Source organism: Quercus robur, chromosome 9 (genome assembly GCF_932294415.1).
Source record: "Quercus robur chromosome 9, dhQueRobu3.1, whole genome shotgun sequence".
Classification (NCBI taxonomy): Eukaryota; Viridiplantae; Streptophyta; class Magnoliopsida; order Fagales; family Fagaceae; genus Quercus; species Quercus robur.
In genome coordinates, this window is record NC_065542.1 from 5,207,949 (window position 1) to 5,228,069 (window position 20,121).

At 34.2% G+C, this 20,121-nt stretch overlaps 1 protein-coding gene across 1 annotated transcript in view; it reads right to left on the bottom strand.

Annotated features, from left to right (window-relative positions):
* The window catches only part of LOC126700617 (uncharacterized), a 36,967-nt gene extending 17,857 nt beyond the window's left edge, over positions 1-19,110 (bottom strand). The window contains exons 1-5 of the mRNA XM_050398836.1: positions 18,569-19,110; positions 8,002-9,085; positions 7,617-7,892; positions 6,545-7,528; positions 45-611 (exon numbers count right to left, since the gene is read on the bottom strand). Of these exons, the coding sequence (XP_050254793.1) occupies positions 45-611; positions 6,545-7,528; positions 7,617-7,892; positions 8,002-9,085; positions 18,569-19,065 (3,408 nt within the window). The 5' untranslated portion in view covers positions 19,066-19,110. The remainder of the gene's footprint in view (positions 1-44; positions 612-6,544; positions 7,529-7,616; positions 7,893-8,001; positions 9,086-18,568) is intronic.
* Between the last annotated feature and the right edge of the window lie 1,011 nt (positions 19,111-20,121).

Sequence of the window (20,121 nt, forward strand, 5' to 3'; positions counted from 1 at the left end):
AGAAACAGATAAATATTGGTGCTTTGTGAAGAATGAGGATAGACCTGATACAATCCTAAAAGTAATGATTCGAGATCTCTCTTCCTGTCACTTTGACATGATACAACCGGGTGATCTTCTGTGGAACTTCCAACATGTGGATAATTTTTTCTTATTACGTGTCCAAACTCAGTCAGATCTTCCACATTCACTTTACGCGCACCACATTTGAAAACAATATGAGGGTGGTTGCTTGTAATTGAAACACTAATGAAACTGTATTCGTCTAAATCGTCAATAAGTTTCCTAGCCGGTATGTATCTGCCATATGCAAATGAACTATCCCGGCAGACCTTGGAGTGTATAGGAAGTTTACGGGTACAACTTTCAAGACCTTCAACCATGTCCGAATGACAAGTAATCTTAATATGTATTAAGAATTCTTTTCCATAAGAAATATCAGGTGTCACAGAAATTGCAAGGAAAGCAATTCCGCTCCAACTATTATTGTCACACGGATTAGAAGATACTGGTATTTCTACAGGTGATCCTGCAGGGCTCCGGTAGTTGAACCACTCTGGAATTTCAATTAAATCACTATCGAGGCAAAAACTTAGGGATTGACGACGAATCTGTTGAACACAGAGAACAACACAACTACGTGAAGAATAATGCAAATCTTTATTTCATTAAAAATAAATAAATAAATAAAAAACAAATAAACTTTTATAAGGATACACACGCCACACATAAATAGACACGGCAACTTCGCCCTTTTGCACTTCTTCAATACTAGACTATTTATTAGACGACAGTCCACACTCTCACTTTTGTACGAACAGCAGGCCACTCTATAACTTGGTGATTATTTATGCTTTTGTTCCTAGTTATGGAAAATACAAACTGGTTTGGAGATAAACCCCTCAAACTACTCTCATATTTTTTTAATTAACAATACCATTTTGGTCCCTACATTTTTGGTAGCAATCAATTTGGACCTTGTTACTTTTATCATGCGATCAATTTGGTTCTTACCGTTAATTCACTAACAGAAAATGTCTAAATGTCTAAGTTGAAAATAATTGGGACTAAATTGACTGCTACCAAAATGTAGGGACCAAATTAATTATGACCCAAATTCGAAAAAAAAAATGACTATAACCCTAAAATGTAGGGACCAAAATAGTGTTTTCGCCATTTTTTTTTTTTATTGAGTGTGAATTTCGATAATTTAATCATTAGATTGCATGTTATTATTATATCTTACATGCTTATGAAATTTCAAGAAGATCGAAAATCAATTTCTATGTTATTAATCAAATTTGTAAATTTCAAGTTTTTGTGATATAAAATTATGCATAAAAAATAAGTTTGTTGATTGAATAGTAAATAATATCTGATTTACATGAAATTTGACATACATTTTTAAAACTTAAAGAAATTGCAATCCAAAATGTTGAATTTTCAAAAATCACATCCCAATAAAAAGATATATGAAAAGTTTGAAGAGTTTCTCTTTAAACTAGTTTGGAAATAAGCATCTTCCCCTATTTATGCTTGCTATAAGTCTATTAAGCAACTAACATTGAAGTTTCTAGTTCTTCAAGATGTCTCGATCATAGAGAAATCCAAAGAGAGCAACAGAAAAAATCCTAGAATGAGACAAAATCTTCTCAAAAGAGAGAGGCGGTATTGATATATATATAACTTCATGTATACTGCTGGTGTGAGTGGGACTATCTTCAAGATTTGATTGCTTCAATTAGGTATTTCAAGTTTGTAGGGAATTACGATGTTTATAAATATTAGTTAAGATATGAATTAGTGCAGTAGCGACTCTAGGAATTTTTTTTCAAGATGGCATTAAGAAACTTAAACTATTCAAAATCTAATAAAAAGATAACTTCATATATTGACAATATAAAGAAGAAAAAAAAAACACACGCAAATACATAAAGTCCTTCAATTTTCTTTAACGAGTTTTCTTATTTTGAAATCATTGTATGATAGTCTTATTATTAATGATGCAAACTACATATCTTTCAAAATTTTAGTTCAATAAATTTTTTCTTGGATTCTATTTCTTTTTATTTGTAAGGGCCTAATATATTATTGAAGGGACCAAGTTTAAGGACAAAACTTGAGTACAAACTTTGTTGTAACCTAAATCTACAACTCTCACTAAACAAATTAACATGACTACATATTTTGAAAATCTAACTATTAAAACAAGTGTCAATTGGATGTTATTTACTATTCAATCAATGAAATTGTTTTTTATGTATAATTTTAGATGACAATTATAAGGTAGTTATGCAAAACTATTAAATGAACTTACTTGTTGAACAATTTTGTATAACTACCCTATAATTATCATAGTTTAAATATGTCAATGCCATCTTCGTTATGAAAAGTGAGAAACCATGAAAATCAAAGAGCAAACTCACATAGTTGTTAGTTATTAAAAACTACTAGATTAATTCCTCTTGGTTGAACAAGTACAATCCCTCAACTCCAAAGGTTCTCAAACCTAGACTAGGTCATATGGTCCGACCAAGTCAACCATGAGCCTCTCACTACTTTTAACCCTAAAAACCTCTCTATGTGAAAATAATAATAATAATAATAATAATAATAATAAAGCATGGAACTGCTTGAACAGTGGTCAAACCATCTTGTTAGGGTCATATTTTATGTAATTGGCTAATCTTTTGACAAAATGCACTTTACTTGTACTTGAGTAGATCTAAAATGGGTTTATTCAAGGCATATCAAGTGTTCGTATTAAAAGTCATAAAATTGGTCCAAGAAACAAGTAAAGAAAAGTTGTTCTTTAATTCTCGACAAATAGCTCGATAGATGCTTGCTATCGAGACTTAATGTGAAGCTCGATAGATGGCTCGATAGTAGCTTGATCTATCGAGAACTATGATTTTCAGTTTTCTAGATTTGAATTTCAGCCCAAGCTTATGTATTTATTTAGGGTTTCTTTTCTCACAATTTTAGACATATATAAGGCTTATTTTAAAAGCCGTCAACACACAGATACAGAGACCAAGAGATTTATTTTCTCTTTGAGAAGCTACTGCGTTTGTATGCCATAAGATTTTGTAACCAAGTGCGTCCTAATCTACAATGTTGATGAAGTGAAGAACTTTACAACCAACAACATCATTCAAAGGGTTAGTCACGTATTGGGATCCGTGCAAAGGGTTAGTCGTAGATTGGAGATTTGTGTATCGAAGGAAAGAATGCTACTACAAGATTAAGTCCAATTGGGTATTGGAGTGAAGGTTCAACTGTAAGTTGGTATTTTGGAATAGGCCAAGGTAATTGGTAAGATTCCTTATACTTGTAACCGCTTAATTGTTAATTAGTAAATTCTTGGGAGTAGTGATTTTAAAATTACCCGGTTAGGTTTTTAGCCTTGCGAGAGGTTTTCCCCATTTGTCAACAAATCATCGTGTTAATTTAATTTCCACTGCATTTAGTTTAATTGGTGATTTGTTAGTATCTTCACGATTTGCATGCAATTGAACCTAATTAATCAACTTGGGTAATTGAATTAATTAACCAGGGTCAAGCTATCTTAACCCAACAAGTGGTATTAGAGAGGGCACACTCTGATTAGGTTTTAATCATTGGTCTGTGATCCATTGACCCTTGTTGTTATGGATCCTGGGAAATCTCTGATTATTCCTCCTTTATTTGATGGTACTAACTATGCATACTGGAAAATACGCATGAGAGTCATTTTGCAATCTTTAGATGAGAAAGTATAGTTTGCAGTTGAAGTAGGTTGGAAGAAACTTGAAGAGCCACCAGCATCGTGGGATGATACTAAGATCAAAGCTGCAAATTCAAACAGTAGAGCACTGAATGCTCTGTTTAGCATTATGACCAATGAAGAATTCAAAAAGACCTCTTCCACTGACAATGCAAAGGAAGCATAGATTATTCTTCAGAATACCTACGAGGGCACAAAAGCTGTTAAAAACTCCAAGCTCCAAAGGCTCACTACTAGCTTTGAGGAAATAAGGATGGATGACGATGAGTCATTCGATGAATTCTATGCCAAGCTCAAGGACATAGTGAGTTCAACCTTCAATATTGGAAAACAAATTCCAGGGCCCAAGATTGTCAAGAAGATTCTCAGATCTCTTCCGAAAAGATTCCATGCCAAGATCACTATCATATAAGAATAAAAGGATCTTGATCCTATTCCTTTGACAGAGCTGATTAGGAATTTGTAAACCTATGAACTAGGTTTAGCAAGGGTTGTCAAGGGTAGCAAAGGCAAGAACATGGCTTTGAAAGTTAAGAATGATAATAAGGATGAGTTGTCTGAAGATGAGGATACTAAATTCAAATCTTATATCACCAGGCAATTCAAGAAGTTCATCAAGAATGCAAACGTCAAAGCAAGTGACAAGGATCGCAAACAGTTTGGATTCTCTCAATTCAAGTCTCAAGACAAAGGCAAGAGAGAATTCAAGGATGTTGGTCAAAGCAACAATGTTCCTACTGGGCCAAAGTGCTACGGATGTCAAGGATTTGGACACAAGAAGCAAACCTACAAGCACTACCACAAACCTAATCAAATTCAGCCAAACACCTATAACAAACTCACAACAACCACCACCACAAACCCATAGCCACAACCGCCAAAATCCTCCTACAAATTTCAAATCCAAAATCCGCAAATAAATTTTTTTTTTTTTTTTTTAAAAATCATCCAATAGAATAGATATAGGGATTAAAAGAAAGAGAGAAGAGGGTCACCGTCATGGTGGGTCTTCGTCGTGAGTCACGAGTCGCGGGTCACCTTCTCTATCATAGGACACCCAAAAAGAGAAAGGGAGAAGAAAGAAGAAAAAAAAGAAAAAGAAAAGTGAGAGATGGTCTAAGAAGAAAGAAGAATGAGAGAGTGACAAAAACAAAGAGGTGGAGAAGTAAGAAGAAAAAAGAAAGAGAGAGCAACAGGAAAAGAGAGAGAGAGAGAGAGAGGTGGAGAAGAAAGAAGAAAAAAGAAAGAGAGAGAAGAAAGAAAGTCATAAAAAGGAGAAAGAAAATGAATAAAAAACTTTTTTTTTTTTTTTAGCATTTATGTTTCATACCATTCCAAATTTGGAAAGATACTATTCATTCATGCCAAATATTATAGCATTTAAAACATCTCATGTGAGAGGTCTTTTGGTGTTTAATTGGTATGCCAAATGCCAAATATTTGGCATTTGGCAATGCTCTTACAAAGACTTAAGCCCACATGTGCCTAGTTTAGTCTTTATTGCCTTTCTTAATTTGTATCAACATATCATCTTTTTTCTTTGTCCACTTGTGCAAATCGATTATTTTAATATATATGTTTTAAATGGTTATTATTATTATTATTATTATTATTATATGGGCTTTGAGATTGATATATTATTAGATATTAACTAAATATGGATCTATCATTTTAATTGGACTATTTTAGTTAATTTATCCACTTGTACTAATTTAATGTATTTATTTATATTTTAAATAATTATCAAATTAATTATGACATCATTACAATTCAATCTCGGTTCAACCTTGATCCGAGCTTAAAAACCTTGAAACTCTCTTTTTTACGGATCATTGAACTATCCGGGTCTAAAAACCATACTCCCTATAAAAAAGTATCTTAATCTCACTAAGTTGAGTATATTATTCAATCATTTTGTCAAATTTTCGTATTTAATTTATAGATTATATCTTCTAATAGATGTTTATATTGGATGGTTTATATATAAGATGTTCAAACTAAGAATTATTTGTCATATGTTACTCTTTCAAGATCTTATTAGTTGTATAGATAGTACTTTTGGTTTATGAGATAAGATTAACAAAATGAGGTTTTTATATGATCATATCTTGATGATACTGCAATGTCATGGTCGATGAGTTTGTCTTATTTTACTATATAATCTAAGTAATCATGTGGTCTATGAATTTTAAGAATTATGTATTGTAGAATTTGTTCATATTATCATATGATGAAAACAAGTTTTTTTTTTTTTTTTTTTTTTTGCATTTTTTTGTATTTCATTTTTCCACTTTGTGATATATGACTTATTGCATAGTTATCTTTATTTAGTTTTTCACTTAGTTTAAATTGTGAGGAAGAAAAAAATGTTTGTCTATGTTTTGAAGAGAAATTTATCTATAAGAGTTTATTTGCATACATCAGTATAGTAATTATTGAAGTATACATGATTACAACTTAATCTAATTAACAATTCTAACACTATAAAATAAAGCAAACTTTTTTATTGCATTGTGTTATTATACATATCTTTCTATATATAATACCCGACTACAAAATTCATTACGTTACACTACCAAAAAAAAAAAAAACCTTGTAATTTAAAATATAATTTTAAACAAAAGGTTTACCTTTAAAAAATATACAATTTAATATATTAATTCAATAATTATCCTATAAAAAAAATAAGCATATCATTTTTTTTTTTTTTCCATATCATACAGGTTTGGGACTAATATAGTTAAAAGGCAAAGTATAAAGAGTGTGTGAGAGAGATACCTTTGGAACTATTTTAAAAAATTGATCGAAGCCGATAGGGTTCCACGGACCATCAACTGTATCAAAACCAAATTCAGTTTCGGATTTATCACTGCGACAATCTACTATGGCCACACCTCTTTCACCCGAAGTCCAACTCATGATGAATTGTTGGTTTGAGTAGTTTGCCAGTGAAGTACATCTTCGTGCCGTTACAAGTCCCATACTTGGTGGAAGATTTGGCAATGATTGCAGCTTACTACAGTCATTCAAATTAAGATCTACAAGCTTAGATAGTTGAGACATGCTACCAGGAAGGCGTGTAAAATTGTTTTTGCTTAAATTCAGATATTGTAATGAAGATAAGCGAGTAAGATCATCAGGGAGTGCTCCGTCCAATAAACTGCAGTCACTTAGGTCTAAATGTACTAAACTTAACCCAGATAACTGGTTGAAGGGCTCAAGGGTAGGGAGGAAATAATTTAAAACATGTGGAGCACGGATGACGGAGAGTCCATGAGAAAGCCAGGATTTAGGTGGTTGAAACTTACATCCTGAAAGAATGAGAGTTTTAAGAGATGGAAGATCGACTCTTGGAAACCTTGAAAGTCTTTTGCAATCCTTAAGACTCAACAATGACAGACCAGTAAAATGCTCAATTGATGGTGGCAATTCTTCTATGGCAGTCCCATCCAAATAAAGTTCCAACAAACGTGTCATATTTTTTCCAATATCTGGAAACTTCTTCAGTGTTGAGCAGCCAGATAGAATAAAAATTTCAAGAGATTCCAAGTTGATTTCCAATGGAAGTTTATTAAGACTTCTGCAATCTTTCAGATTTAACAAAGTAAGCCGATTGAGAGCACCAACAGACGGGTGAAACTCACGCAAACTTGTACAACCTTGAAGAACCAGCCTCTCCAGATTTGGGAGTCCAATGAAGTTAGGAGTCTCTTTTAAGTATTGGGAGTCACTAAGGTTGATGAGTTTTATCTCCGGTGAGTTCTGTGACAAAACAATGGAAAACTTAATGGTTTAGATTTTTATCCAAATAAACCAACTAAAAAAATAACTAAATAAGTGAAAATCTTACATTAAATCCTTCTGGTAGTTGATTGATGTGACTATGAGGCATAATGAGTTCAACAAGTTTCTTTGGTTGAAAAGATATTGGCATGGTTTTCAAAGGATACCCATGCCATTCCAGCAAGCGTAACTCATTAGAAAGATAATTGAGGCCTTGAGGAAGCTGTACATTATGGATTTTAAGCAAACTTAGTTTTTTCATCATTGAGAAGGTTTTGGCATTCAAGTTTTCTTCTTCATGTGGAGGTGAGTTCAGCATCATCCCTTCAACTAATTCAGTTCCCTTGTGACAAAGAATGGTGAAATTAGTGTTGTGCAAGAAATAGCAAAAATAATCAGAACTGTACAGATATACACTTCTTTAAGTTTATGTTCATGTACTTTTCACTTACAGTTTCATTCCTCAATACATAAAAGATATCTTCATTGAACCACAACCTACTATGTCTTCCACGCTCTTGTGATTCACGACGAACAATCTCCCAACCCATTTCTTGTAACAAATCATGCATTAACAATTTTCTCCCAAAAATGTATACGAGAGATTTGTCTTTAAGATTTTCTATTGCCATGTGGAAACTATAATCTTTCAATATATTTGCTACTCGATTTTTTTCCTCCCCTTTGAAAAAACACGCAACATCTAAAAATATCTTTTTGTCCCTATCTTCTAGCCCATCAAAACTTATTTGAAGTACATCTAGAATTTCTCTTTTAGGATCCTTTTTAAGTTGATCATGGACATCTTTCCAGGCATCGATTGTTCTATCAAACAAAGAGGAACCCAACACTTTAAGAGCTAAAGGAAGGCCTTGAGCATATTCCACCAATTTGTTAGACAGATCCACACAATTTACTTCAGGAGAAGGTTTCTTAAAGGCTTTCAAAGAGAAGAGCTTCAAAGCTTCATCTTTATTTAGTCCCTTTGCCGTATATATATCATCCACTTTGTTTCTTTTGAGCAACTGTTTATCTCTACTTGTTATAATGATTTTACTCCCTTGACCAAACCAATCATGACTCCCTGCTAATGCTTCTAATTGTCTATCTTCATTTACATCATCCAGAACAATGAGAACCTTTCTTTTTTGCAATCTATTAGCTATCATATTTCTCCCCCTGCGAACATCTCGTATATTGACTTCTTTTTCCTTTAAGATCTCAGAAAGAATTTGGTTTTGTAGAGAAACTAGACCATGAATTGCAACTTCCTCTCTAACATTACCAATGAAACTACTAGCTTCAAATCGATAACAAATCTTGTTATAAACAACTTCTGCCAGAGTCGTTTTCCCTATTCCACCTATCCCCCAAATCCCTATGAAATGAACATCATCCAACCTTGTACCTAATAACTTACCCATTTCTTCCATGCAGGAGTTCATTCCAACAAGGTCCTTCGGAATACTAATGATTTTATAATGCAACTCATTATGAATTTTTTTAATGATTTCTTGGATGGCTTCTGATTCAGGCCTGTAAAGATTATATATAGGACTATAAATTTGATGAGACAACAAAAATGGACAAAGCATTCATATAATGTACAAAACAACAGCATCTTTTGATGCAATTGTTACCATTTTTTTCCATTTTATTTAAGTTTTAGGGAAATAATTATCGATATATTCAAGAAAAGTTAGAAGGTACTCCTATAAGATATAGCATGTTGATACTATAAAGCGGTATTTTGAAATAAAAATAATTTTCTATATTCTCACGAATTAGTCAAACATGAAATTTTATGAAAATTCTCATGAATAAGTCAAACATGAAAATCTATATATATCTAAAAACTTAAACATAACATTTTTTGTGGTTATGCGCTATCTTATCTGTCACGTCATTAGTCACATAATCATTTTTTTAAATCCTATTTTTTTTTTTACAAAAAAAAAAAAATATATATATATATATATATATATATATATATATACACAGTTTGACTTTACACATTCATCTTGGGTGGTTTTAGACTTTACATATTCATCTACTTTAATTTAGATGTTTATAACTAAACAATAAAATTAATGAAGAATCAAAAACCAAAAACAATGTCTATATTTATCTATACTATATATAATAATGGAAACTTTACAATAAATTTTACAAAGCTCTTTCTTTAGCACATCTTTATCATCCTTTCTTATTTTTTTGTTTTTTGAAATTTTTGCTTTGTTCAAATTTTCATCTTCTTTAACTATTGTCTTATTAGTTCAATCTTTCATCTCCTCCAATCATTTTCATATTAAAATTTTCATTTAATTCCCTTTATATCTTTTTAAATTCTACTATTTCACTTTGTTCAACATTTCATCTACTTCCACCCTTCATCTTCCATCTTAATTTTCATATGAATTTCTTATTACTCCATTTCCAACTCTCTCCCTTATTCCTCCCTATTCCTTTCAAGTTGTTCATGACAAAAAAGGTCAATACTCTTTCTCTATCTCTCTCTCTCTTACCAATTTTGTTTCTCTTTTGGTGGGTTTTTTTTTTTAATGATTGTTTCAACCACTTTTTTCCACTAATGGCTCTCTTTGTTATTGTTGATTCAATTGTCACATGACATTTTTTTCTCTTTTTGGTAAATTTGTATTGACTTTTATGCATATATTTAGGTATTTTGGTTTCCAAGGGTTGCTTTAACATAGTTGGCAGCAGTTTCTCTGTCGCTAGGAAAGTGGAATCTCTCTATCTTCTCCTAGGCTGTAGAACTGAAGTCCCTTCCTAGGAAGGTGTTTTTGTATCCCTGTGATAGCAACGTTATCTCTAGGGCTAGTGGGTTTCTCTTTTCGGGGTTTGGGAAATAGTTGTGTGTGTTCTATCCTCCCTCATTTTCAGAATTCTCTCTGACACTATGGATTCACTTACAAACTAGTGGAATCGGCTCTCCTTCTCTGAGAGAGAGGGCCCGGGTTTCTTACTTACAAGGATCAGTCAAACAAATTTATTTCTGGTAGCAAAGTTTCTAACAAAATGAGCTTTGAATGTAGATGCGGTGATCAAAACTTTTAAGCCATTGTGGCGGTCGCGGAATGGTTTCAAGTGAAAAACATGGGGGACCATATCCTCCTCTTTATCTTCGATAACAAAACTGAGGCTGATAGAGTTTTATAGAGTGAACCATAGAGCTTCGACAAACACTTGATGATGTTCCAAGAGTACAATGTAGACATGCCCGTCCGCAGCCCTGTTTTCAGTAAAGTATGCTTCTGGGTTCAGGTTCATGACATTCCCGTTAGGTTTATGACAGTGGAGGTTGCGAAGAAATTATGTGGAGTCATTGGAGATGTCTGCAAATCAATGGATGAAGCGGAATGCGATGGTGGTGGTTTTATGAGAGTTCGGGTATCTGCTGATGTCAACCAACCTCTCTGCAGGGGTCGTGTAGTTAGAAGTGAGGATGGAGGTCAATTCTAGGTAGCGTTTAAGTACGAGAGGCTACCAAACCTATGCTATTGGTGTGGATGCCTCACCCATGATGACAAAGATTGCGAAATCTGGATAAACAGTGAAGGAGGCTTATCTGCAGAGGCAAAACAATTCGGGCCGAGTTTGAGAGCTTCTCCTTTCTTCCCATCAAGGAAGAATGTTGTTTCAGTCCCTGGCATATTTGAGAAAACGAAGGAAAGTACGGTGGCTTCGCCGAAAGTGTCTTCACTGGAGCAACCAACTCCAAGTATGGAAACCGAAAAGACTAGGGAACATTCATTGCAAAATTTGAATGAAAATTCAGTTACACGTACGGTACCTATTTTCTCGGGTCAAATTATGGATGAAGAGCTGGATAAGGGAAAACTTAATGCTGCTAAACAGGATCCTCGCAATATTGAACATTCTGGTAACATAAAACAGGGAACCACATCTACTGAAGTGGAAACGTATCTACCCCGAGTTATTCCCAAAAATAATGTGACTCACGTGAGTTCTAGTCTCTCACCACGTGCCACTAATGACACCAATTCGAATCCTAATGGGTGCCACATTACCCCAAATGACATCCCTACTTTCTGCTATGGTACCATCTCAAAAACCCCACCTCAAACGGCAAGCTAGAAACGGCTAGTTCGCACAACACCTTCACTGGAATCAACCCTGAAAATCTTTTTGGGCTCTAAGCGTCCTACCCCATCAGATCAAGATCACCCTGAAACCTCTGAAGCACTGACGCAGCTGGAAGGGTGCCGCACCGGAGTCCAACGTAGCCTAATGCGGGGTGCAACGTCCGATGCAGCTGCTCGATGTCAATGCTGCATCTGAGCTTTTTTTTTTTTTTTTTTTTTTCTCAAATTTACGCCGACTCAACCTGATTCGGGCCAAACTAGGCTGATTCGGCCAAAATCGGGCCATATCGGGTTGTATCGACCAGCGACCGAACGAACCGAAACGGCCGAAACAGGCCGAAATTGGCTTTAAATGAGGCCCAAACATCCTAAATTTGTCCTTCCTCAATTTTATTCTGAATATTTGTTGCTTCTTTTGTGTTTTGTTTTTTGTTTTGTGTTTCTTGCCTTCTTCTCTCTTTGTTTTGTGAATCAAAGCCATAGTAATGTGTTTTTTAAGAATATTTTAATAGTAAAAATATATAAAAAATATAAATAAAAATATTTTTAATAATTTTTTAATCACTGCACCCCGTCACACCTGTACCCTACTTTTTCAAAAATTGCCAAGTCCTGCACCCGCACCCGCACCCACACCCGAATCCGGAAATGCACCCATTCTTGATAGCCTGAAACACCAGTAAAATGTCGTTTGGTGTCCCAAGATGGTTCGTCTAACAATATTGTATTGGCGGAGGCTGAATCCCATCCCTTCCAACAACTATGAGCCTCCTGTGCTGGAACTGTCGTGGGCTTAAGAACCCACAAATGGTTCGGGAGCTCAGAGATTTGGTCTGAGCACAAGATCCCACAGTCATGTTCTTGGCCGAAACATGACTGGAAGAGGCTAGGCTTGATGATATTCATGAAAAATTAAAGATGGGGCACAAGTTCGGAGTTTCTAAAATTCAACAAGGCAATGGATTAGCTATGTTTTGGAAACAAGATACTAATTTAAAGGTGGTTGATTCCTCTCCAGATTTTATTGATGCAATAGTCAATGCATGAAAGGAAAACTCCTGGCACTTTACAAGTTTCTACAGTACACCTAAAACACAAAACCATCACCAATCCTGGAGCTGTTTGCAACGCCTATTGTAGAAGTTCTCTTTACCTTGGATTTGTGCTAGCAATTTTAATGAGATTATTAGATCTCATGAGAAAGTCGGTGAAAGGTTAAGACCTTATAGGCAGGTGCAAGACTTCAGGGAGGTGTTGGACGAATGTGGCTTAGCAAATTTGGGCTTCATGGGAAACAAATTCACCTGGAGTAAACATTACCCTGATGGTCACACAGTGTGGGAAAGGCTAGACAGAGCAGTTGCTACAAGTGCTTGGTTGTCAATGTTTCCAGCTTCCAAGGTAATACATTTAAAGTGTGGTTCCTCAGACCATAAACCCATCATTATCCACCCCAAAGGAATCCCCATCCAAAAACAAAAACCATGGCACTTTGAGCAAGTTTGGCTAGGTGAGATTGGATGTCATGAAGCTGTACTTTCTGCTTGGCAGAGTTCATATATAGGTTCACACATGGAGGGGGTCATGGAAAAGGTATCCAGGTGCCAAAACAAATTACAGTCTTGGAGCAAATTATGCTTTGGAAACATTACAAAAACCTTGAATGAAAAACATGCAACACTGAAGAGGGCAGAAACCAAAGCTTTGAAAGGTGATGGCTATGAGAGTGCTTATACTCTTAAGAAGGAAATCACAGAATTACTGTCCAAGGAAGAAAAACTTTGGCAGCAACGATCCAAAGCCCATTGGATCACATCAGGCGATAAGAACAACACCTTCTTCCATAGAAAAGCTTCACAACGCTTTCGACGAAATCAAATTGAGGGCCTCCGCAATTCTAGGGGTGAAATGCGCTATGGGGATGAAAATGTTTCTAATATTATTGTTGATTATTACCAATCATTATTCACTACCTCTAGCCCTTATTATATGAATTTTGTTCTTCAGTGCATTCCACAGGTTGTATCTCCTCAGATGAACAATATTCTATCTACCGAATTCACCAAACTTGAGGTTGATACTGCCCTCAAACAGATGGCTCCCTTAAAAGCCCCAGGTCCAAATGGCATGCCTCCCATTTTTTATTAGCACTATTGGGACAGCATTGGTGACGACGTGGCCAAGTCTATTATCTCTTGTCTCAACACAGGGGTATTTCCAGTAGGGTTAAATCACACCTACATTACCCTCATTCCCCAGGTTAAGAGCCCGGAACATGTGATTGAGTTTTAGCTTATAGCTCTATGCAACATCCTGTGCAAGTTGATTTCTAAAGTCTTGGCAAACTGGCTGAAAAAAATTCTTCCATAAATAATCTCTGATTCCCAAAGTGCGTTCCAGGCAAATAAGGCCATATCAGATAATATTCTTGTGGCATTTGAGACTCTTCAACATATGAAGAATCGGACCACCGGTAAAACGAGTTTCATGATTTTGAAATTAGATATGAGCAAAGCATCCGACAGATTGGAATGGAATTTTATTTTACAATTAATTTAGAGGATGGGCTTCAATAGGCAATGGATAAACCTCATATCAGCTTGCATTAGTACTGTGACATACTCTATACTTATAAATGGAGAACCTACGGGCAACATCATTCCTACGAGAGGCATCAGACAAGGTGATCCCTTATCTCCTTATCTCTTTTTGCTGTGTTCAAAAGGGTTGACAGGTCTTGTAAAACAAGTTGTGAATGAAGATAAAATCAGGGGCTTTTCTCTTTGTGAAAGAGGTCCAAAAATTTCTTATCTGTTTTTTGCAAATGATAGTTTGCTCTTTTGTCATGCTCAAATGGGAGATATTCAGAGTATCCAAAGTATTTTAGAAAGATATGAGAGGGCTTCGGGGCAGAAAATTAATAAAGCTAAAACCACTTCGTTTTTTAGCAAAAATGTATCTACTGCCATCAAAAATTCTATACAGGAATTTCTTGGAGTCCCTGAAATTAAGGAGTATGAGAAGTACCTTAGTTTGCCATCGGTGGAAGGAAGAAATAGAACAACAAGCTTGAATTTCATCAAAGAGAGAGTTTGGGGTAAAATTCAGGGATGGAAGGAAAAATTGCTCTCCCAAGCAAGAAAGGAGGTACTACTCAAATCTGTTGTCCAAGCCATACCTACCTTTGCCATGAACTATTTCCAGTTACCTGAGGGATTATGTAAAGATATTGAGGCTATGACGAGGAAATTTTGGTGAGTCAAAGGGAAGACCGGAGGAAAATTCATTGGAAAAGCTTGGAAGTTCTATGTAAACCAAAAGATGAAGGTGGTATGGGGTTCAAAGACTTGTGTAGGTTCAATGAGGCAATGCTGGCAAAACAGGTGTGGAGGTTGATTCATAATATTGACTCTTTTTTAAAGTATTCAAGGCGAAATATTTTCCCAACAGCTCCATATTTGAGGCGAAACTGAATTCAGGCTCTTATGCTTGGAAAAGTATATTGAAGGCAAGGAAAGTCATATCCCAAGGTGCAAGATGGCGTGTGGGTGATGGCAGAACAATCAGAGTATTTGCGGACAAGTGGCAACCTAGGAACAATGGAAGCCAAACTTTATCTCCAAACAACTCACACCCCAGCACCAGCACGGTTTCAGACCTTATTGATCGTGATTCAAGGGACTGGAATTACCATTTGACTGATGCTACTTTCACCCCTGTTGAGGCAAACCTGATTAAAGCTGTCCCCTTATGCTCTCTTCCTCAAAAAGATTTTTTATATTGGCCGCTGGACAGGTTTGGAGAATATACAATCAAATCAGGTTACAAAATGCTCTGTGAAGAAAACAGAAGAGAGGAAGCATCATCCTCAAACAGGGAAGCCAGTAAAGCTCTATGGAGAGGAATATGGAAAATGTCTACCCCAGGAAAGATCAAGCACTTCCTATGGAAGGCCTGCTCAAATTCTCTGCTTGTAAAAACCAATTTGGTGAAGCGAAAAATCTTGGAGGTAGATGTATGTCAGATCTGTACTAAGGAAGCCGAAACAATTTCCCATGCCTTATGGGAATGTGAGGTGTTGCAAGAGGTGTGGAGCTCAAAATTCGGATGGGTGGACAGAAACCGAGGAAGCCATGGTTCATTCTATGATTTAGTTGCCTTGATCCAAGAAAAACATCAGCTCCTTGATCTCTTTGCCACGACAGCATGGCCCATTAAATAAAATTGCAGACGAAGCTTTACACTACCTCACAACGTACAGAAACGGGCACAGCAAAGAAAGGAAAAAGACACCACGGGGAAAAATAAAATGGAGCCATCCACCATCTGGTATGTTTAAGACTAATTTCGACGGCACGGTATTTGAAGACTGAGGGGAGGCAGGCATAGGGGTGGTAATTCGAAACTCAGCAGGAGAGGTAATGGCTTCCTTATCTGAAAAAATCCCGCACCCTGCCATGGTTGAAGCTGTGGAGATGCTTGCTGCTCGACGTGCAGTCAGATTGTGCAGGAAGTGGGGTTAGCAGAGTCCATTTTTGAGGGTGATTCTCAATCTGTCGTTCTAGCCTTACAAAGAGTTGATACGCTGAATTTTGGTATAGGTCACATAGTAAAAAATATTTTATCATTTGTAAACTCCTTTCGAAGATGGTCATTCTCTCATACATATAGGCAAGGTAATGCTGTGACACATGTCTTAACTAGAAAAGCTAGACTTTGTGATTCATTTGAAATTTGGATGGAGAATATTCCTCCAGACATATCCGTTGTTTTACTAGCTGATTTTTCAATGAGATGAATAAAGATAAGCTGACAGTTTCCTCAAATAAAGAAAAAAAAAAAGTATTTTGGTTTCCAATTCTCCATCACAAGTTCTTTTTCTTTATCCCATTGGTTTGATTTGATTTTGGTTAATAATTAGTTATTTTGCAAATTAGAATTTGATTTTTTTTTTTTTAGTAATCCATTTAGATATTAAACTAGGAGACTTTACTAAGTCTTATTTATTTTTTAATCCTTTAGGTGGACAAATTTGTAGTTATTGTAGAGAAAAGTACTCTTAATAGCTTTATTAGAAGTACTCAATAGTGCCACTTATTTAAACAAAAGTAAAAGTTAGTCAAACAAAAATAATTGGATGAGTGACATATTTTAATTTTTGCAATTGTATTTTCATTATTATTATTATTATTATTATTATTATTATTATTATTATTATATAAAAATTTAATTATGAGATTTTGCTAATAATTGTTTATTTGATCATCTTTTTGGGTGGACGAATTTGCAATTTCTGCAAAGAAAATAATCTCAATAAATTATCAACAACAAATTATTTTCCAAATCGGTCCAATAATCATTATTAAGTTTTATTAATTTGTTACATACATTTTTTTGGTGTTTTGGATTGTAGGGTAGAAAAAGTAGGGTTTGAGAAAGTTTATTTAAAAATAAAGAATAAATTCCAAATTTTATATACTTTTTAATGATACACAAAATGTTATAAATAACTTTTATTAAAAAATGAATATTTTCACTAACTTGCCTTTTGAATTCCTGAGAAAAATTATATTGTTTTCATTTAGGTACTACGTAAATTATATAATATATATATATATATATATATATATTACATTTGTAGTTGTTCTTATAATAATTAAAAATATGATTATGAAACACATTACTTTTTATTCAATTTGTCTAAATTGCAAAAAATAAATTAAATGAGACCACCATAATAATATATATATATATATATATATATAAATTATCTCACGCAACGTACGGTTTGCGATTAGTTCTCATAAAATGTTACCCATAGAAGCAAGAGCCTTTAATATATGACCAAATTTTGGCTAAAAAGAACATGCAATCCATCAGTTAAATTTTCAATATATGTAATAATAAGAATCTTTTTAGTGGGACTATGGGAGTAGTAGCAATTGGTTACAATCAAGTTTGTAACCAAACTTTGTCCTTAATATACTTAGTATAGATTTTTTCACTTTTAAATTGGTTGTCTTTAAGCAAATAAAAAATTATTCATTTCCTTCTATTTTTATTGTATGTATGTATGTATGTATGTATGTGTGTGTATATATATATATATACACACTTTGGTTTTATTGAAATCGTACACACATATAGATTATATGGCATTAGGTGACATTAGGGACATCATCCAGATTAAAGAAAAATCTTAGAAGATCAAAGAAATAAATTCAAGTTTATAAATAAAAAATGAAAACTTTTTTAACGTAAAGAATAACTAATGGAATTAAAAAAACATGATTTTGATAATTTTATTGTCAGTATATAACAATACCACTTGCCATAATATATAACTCTAGTGTATATAAAAATAATAAAATTTATTCAAATTGAAGTATTTTTGAATAAATATAAAATATAAAAGTTTAACATATGTGTGATACTTTTAATTACAAAAAACTTGTGTTTTTATGACTTTTTTTTTTTTTTAATTCATGTAAGAGTCTTCCTTTTTTTTTTTTTTTCAAAATTTATATCGTACCTTCTTTGTTTGTCCATTTTTGTTGACTGGGTCTTTTACCCTGCCTTAATTTATCCAAATCACAAAGGTTCGTACTTCTTAAACCAAAGTTCAATTTGTACATTTGCTAAGAATTTCATGGCTCAGTGGGATTATTCTTCACATATGGAAAACATGCGGTCAAATCCCATAAAAATAAGTACAATTTGAGCTTATAATTATAAATTATGTCTTAAGTTTGTAATACAGGAGATTCTAAAAAAAAATGTTTTCTTTTATGAGTTTATTTTGTGATATATAATTTAAACCAAAAAAAAAACAAAAGGTTTCCATACTATCTATTTTAGTTTCTCACTATAACACAAGAAGGTAAAACATTACCTGTCATGTAAATGCCATCCAGAGATATTTCCCACTTCTCTCAAAGCATCTCTCCACAATTGCATCCTCTCTTTGTTGACCTTGACATCTGTTTCATGTTTAGCGAAGGCTTGTTCAAAAGTCATCCTCTGGTTTCGCACATCAGAAGGATTGACATGGTAGAAAACAGGCAAAATTATTAGTTCTGTCTCTTTCATGCATTCAACAATTTTGGCCAATTCATCCAAGCACCACGTCGAAAAAGCATAATTTTCTGAGAGAATTGTGATTGCATATTTGGATTCTTCTATTGCTTTCATAAGCTCTGAATTAATGAATGTTCCTTGCTCGAGTTTTTTGTCATCCTTAAAGACATCAAGGCCATTCTTTTGCAAAGCATCATATAGATGATCGGTAAAACCATTGCGGGTGTCTTTGCCAGAAAAACTAAGAAAAACGTCGTGTTTCCATCTGGTCGTTGAATAAAAAGAAGATAAAGATGATGATAAAGAGGCCATTTGAGTGCTCCTGGAGGCTATTGGAAACTTTTGCTATAAACTAGTTTGTTTAGGGAAAAGCTAAGAAGAGTGTTTCAGATTAAAAGGAAAGGAAAAGGGAAAAGCTAAGAAGAGTGTTTCAGATTAAAAAGAAAGGAAATAAAGCAAGGAGACCGTCATGACTTCATCTCTTCATGGAGAAGGTCCCTTTCTTATTATTATTATTATTTTCAATAGATTGTTCAAATACGCAAAGTTTTTTGTCAACAGATTGACTTTCGTGCCCCGCGTAAAGTTTCACTTTTTTTCAATAGATTGTTAAAACGGTTTTGTTAACAGGTGCCGGCCAGCACCTGTAAATGAACCACCCTCTGGGTCCCACCTACATAAAAAATTGGTAAAATTTTCTTAACAGGAGGAGCCAGCTAATACCTGTTAATGAACCAGTTTTTGGGTCACACCTATATTGAAAATTGGTAAAAAATTACTTATTAGCTATGGTTTATGTTAGACGTACTTCTTGATTTCTACATTAATTAAAATGCCTCTTTAACACATTTCCTTTCATTTTACTTTTATTTCTCATTTAATTTCACTTTATCAATATTTTACTCTTCATCTCCTTTCACTTTACCAATATCAAACTCACTCTCTTTCACTTTACCATTATCAAACCTACTCCACTAAAAGAAAAAAAAAAACGAAGAAAAGCTCAAATCTTAAATGAAGGATTAAGCAACTATTTTGTAAGGTACAATAATTTTAAAAAATAAATACTAGTTAAAGTGCTAAATAAAACATTGGAGTCATTCTCTGAAACTTCAAGCCATAATATGCCTGTTTTTTCCACAAAAAGGCCCACACGTACAAATCAATGCGGTCGTTTTGCAGTTTGCACCACCCACACGACACGAAATAAATGGAATGAAAGTATGAAACTCATTAGTCTAGTCATGGCAACTTCCATGCAAAAGGCGGAAAGAGAAAAAAATATATATATATTGTATAATTAGGTGTACACCACCCAATTTGACCCGCAGTTTAACCCACCCAATTCGCACGGAAACCAATACTATA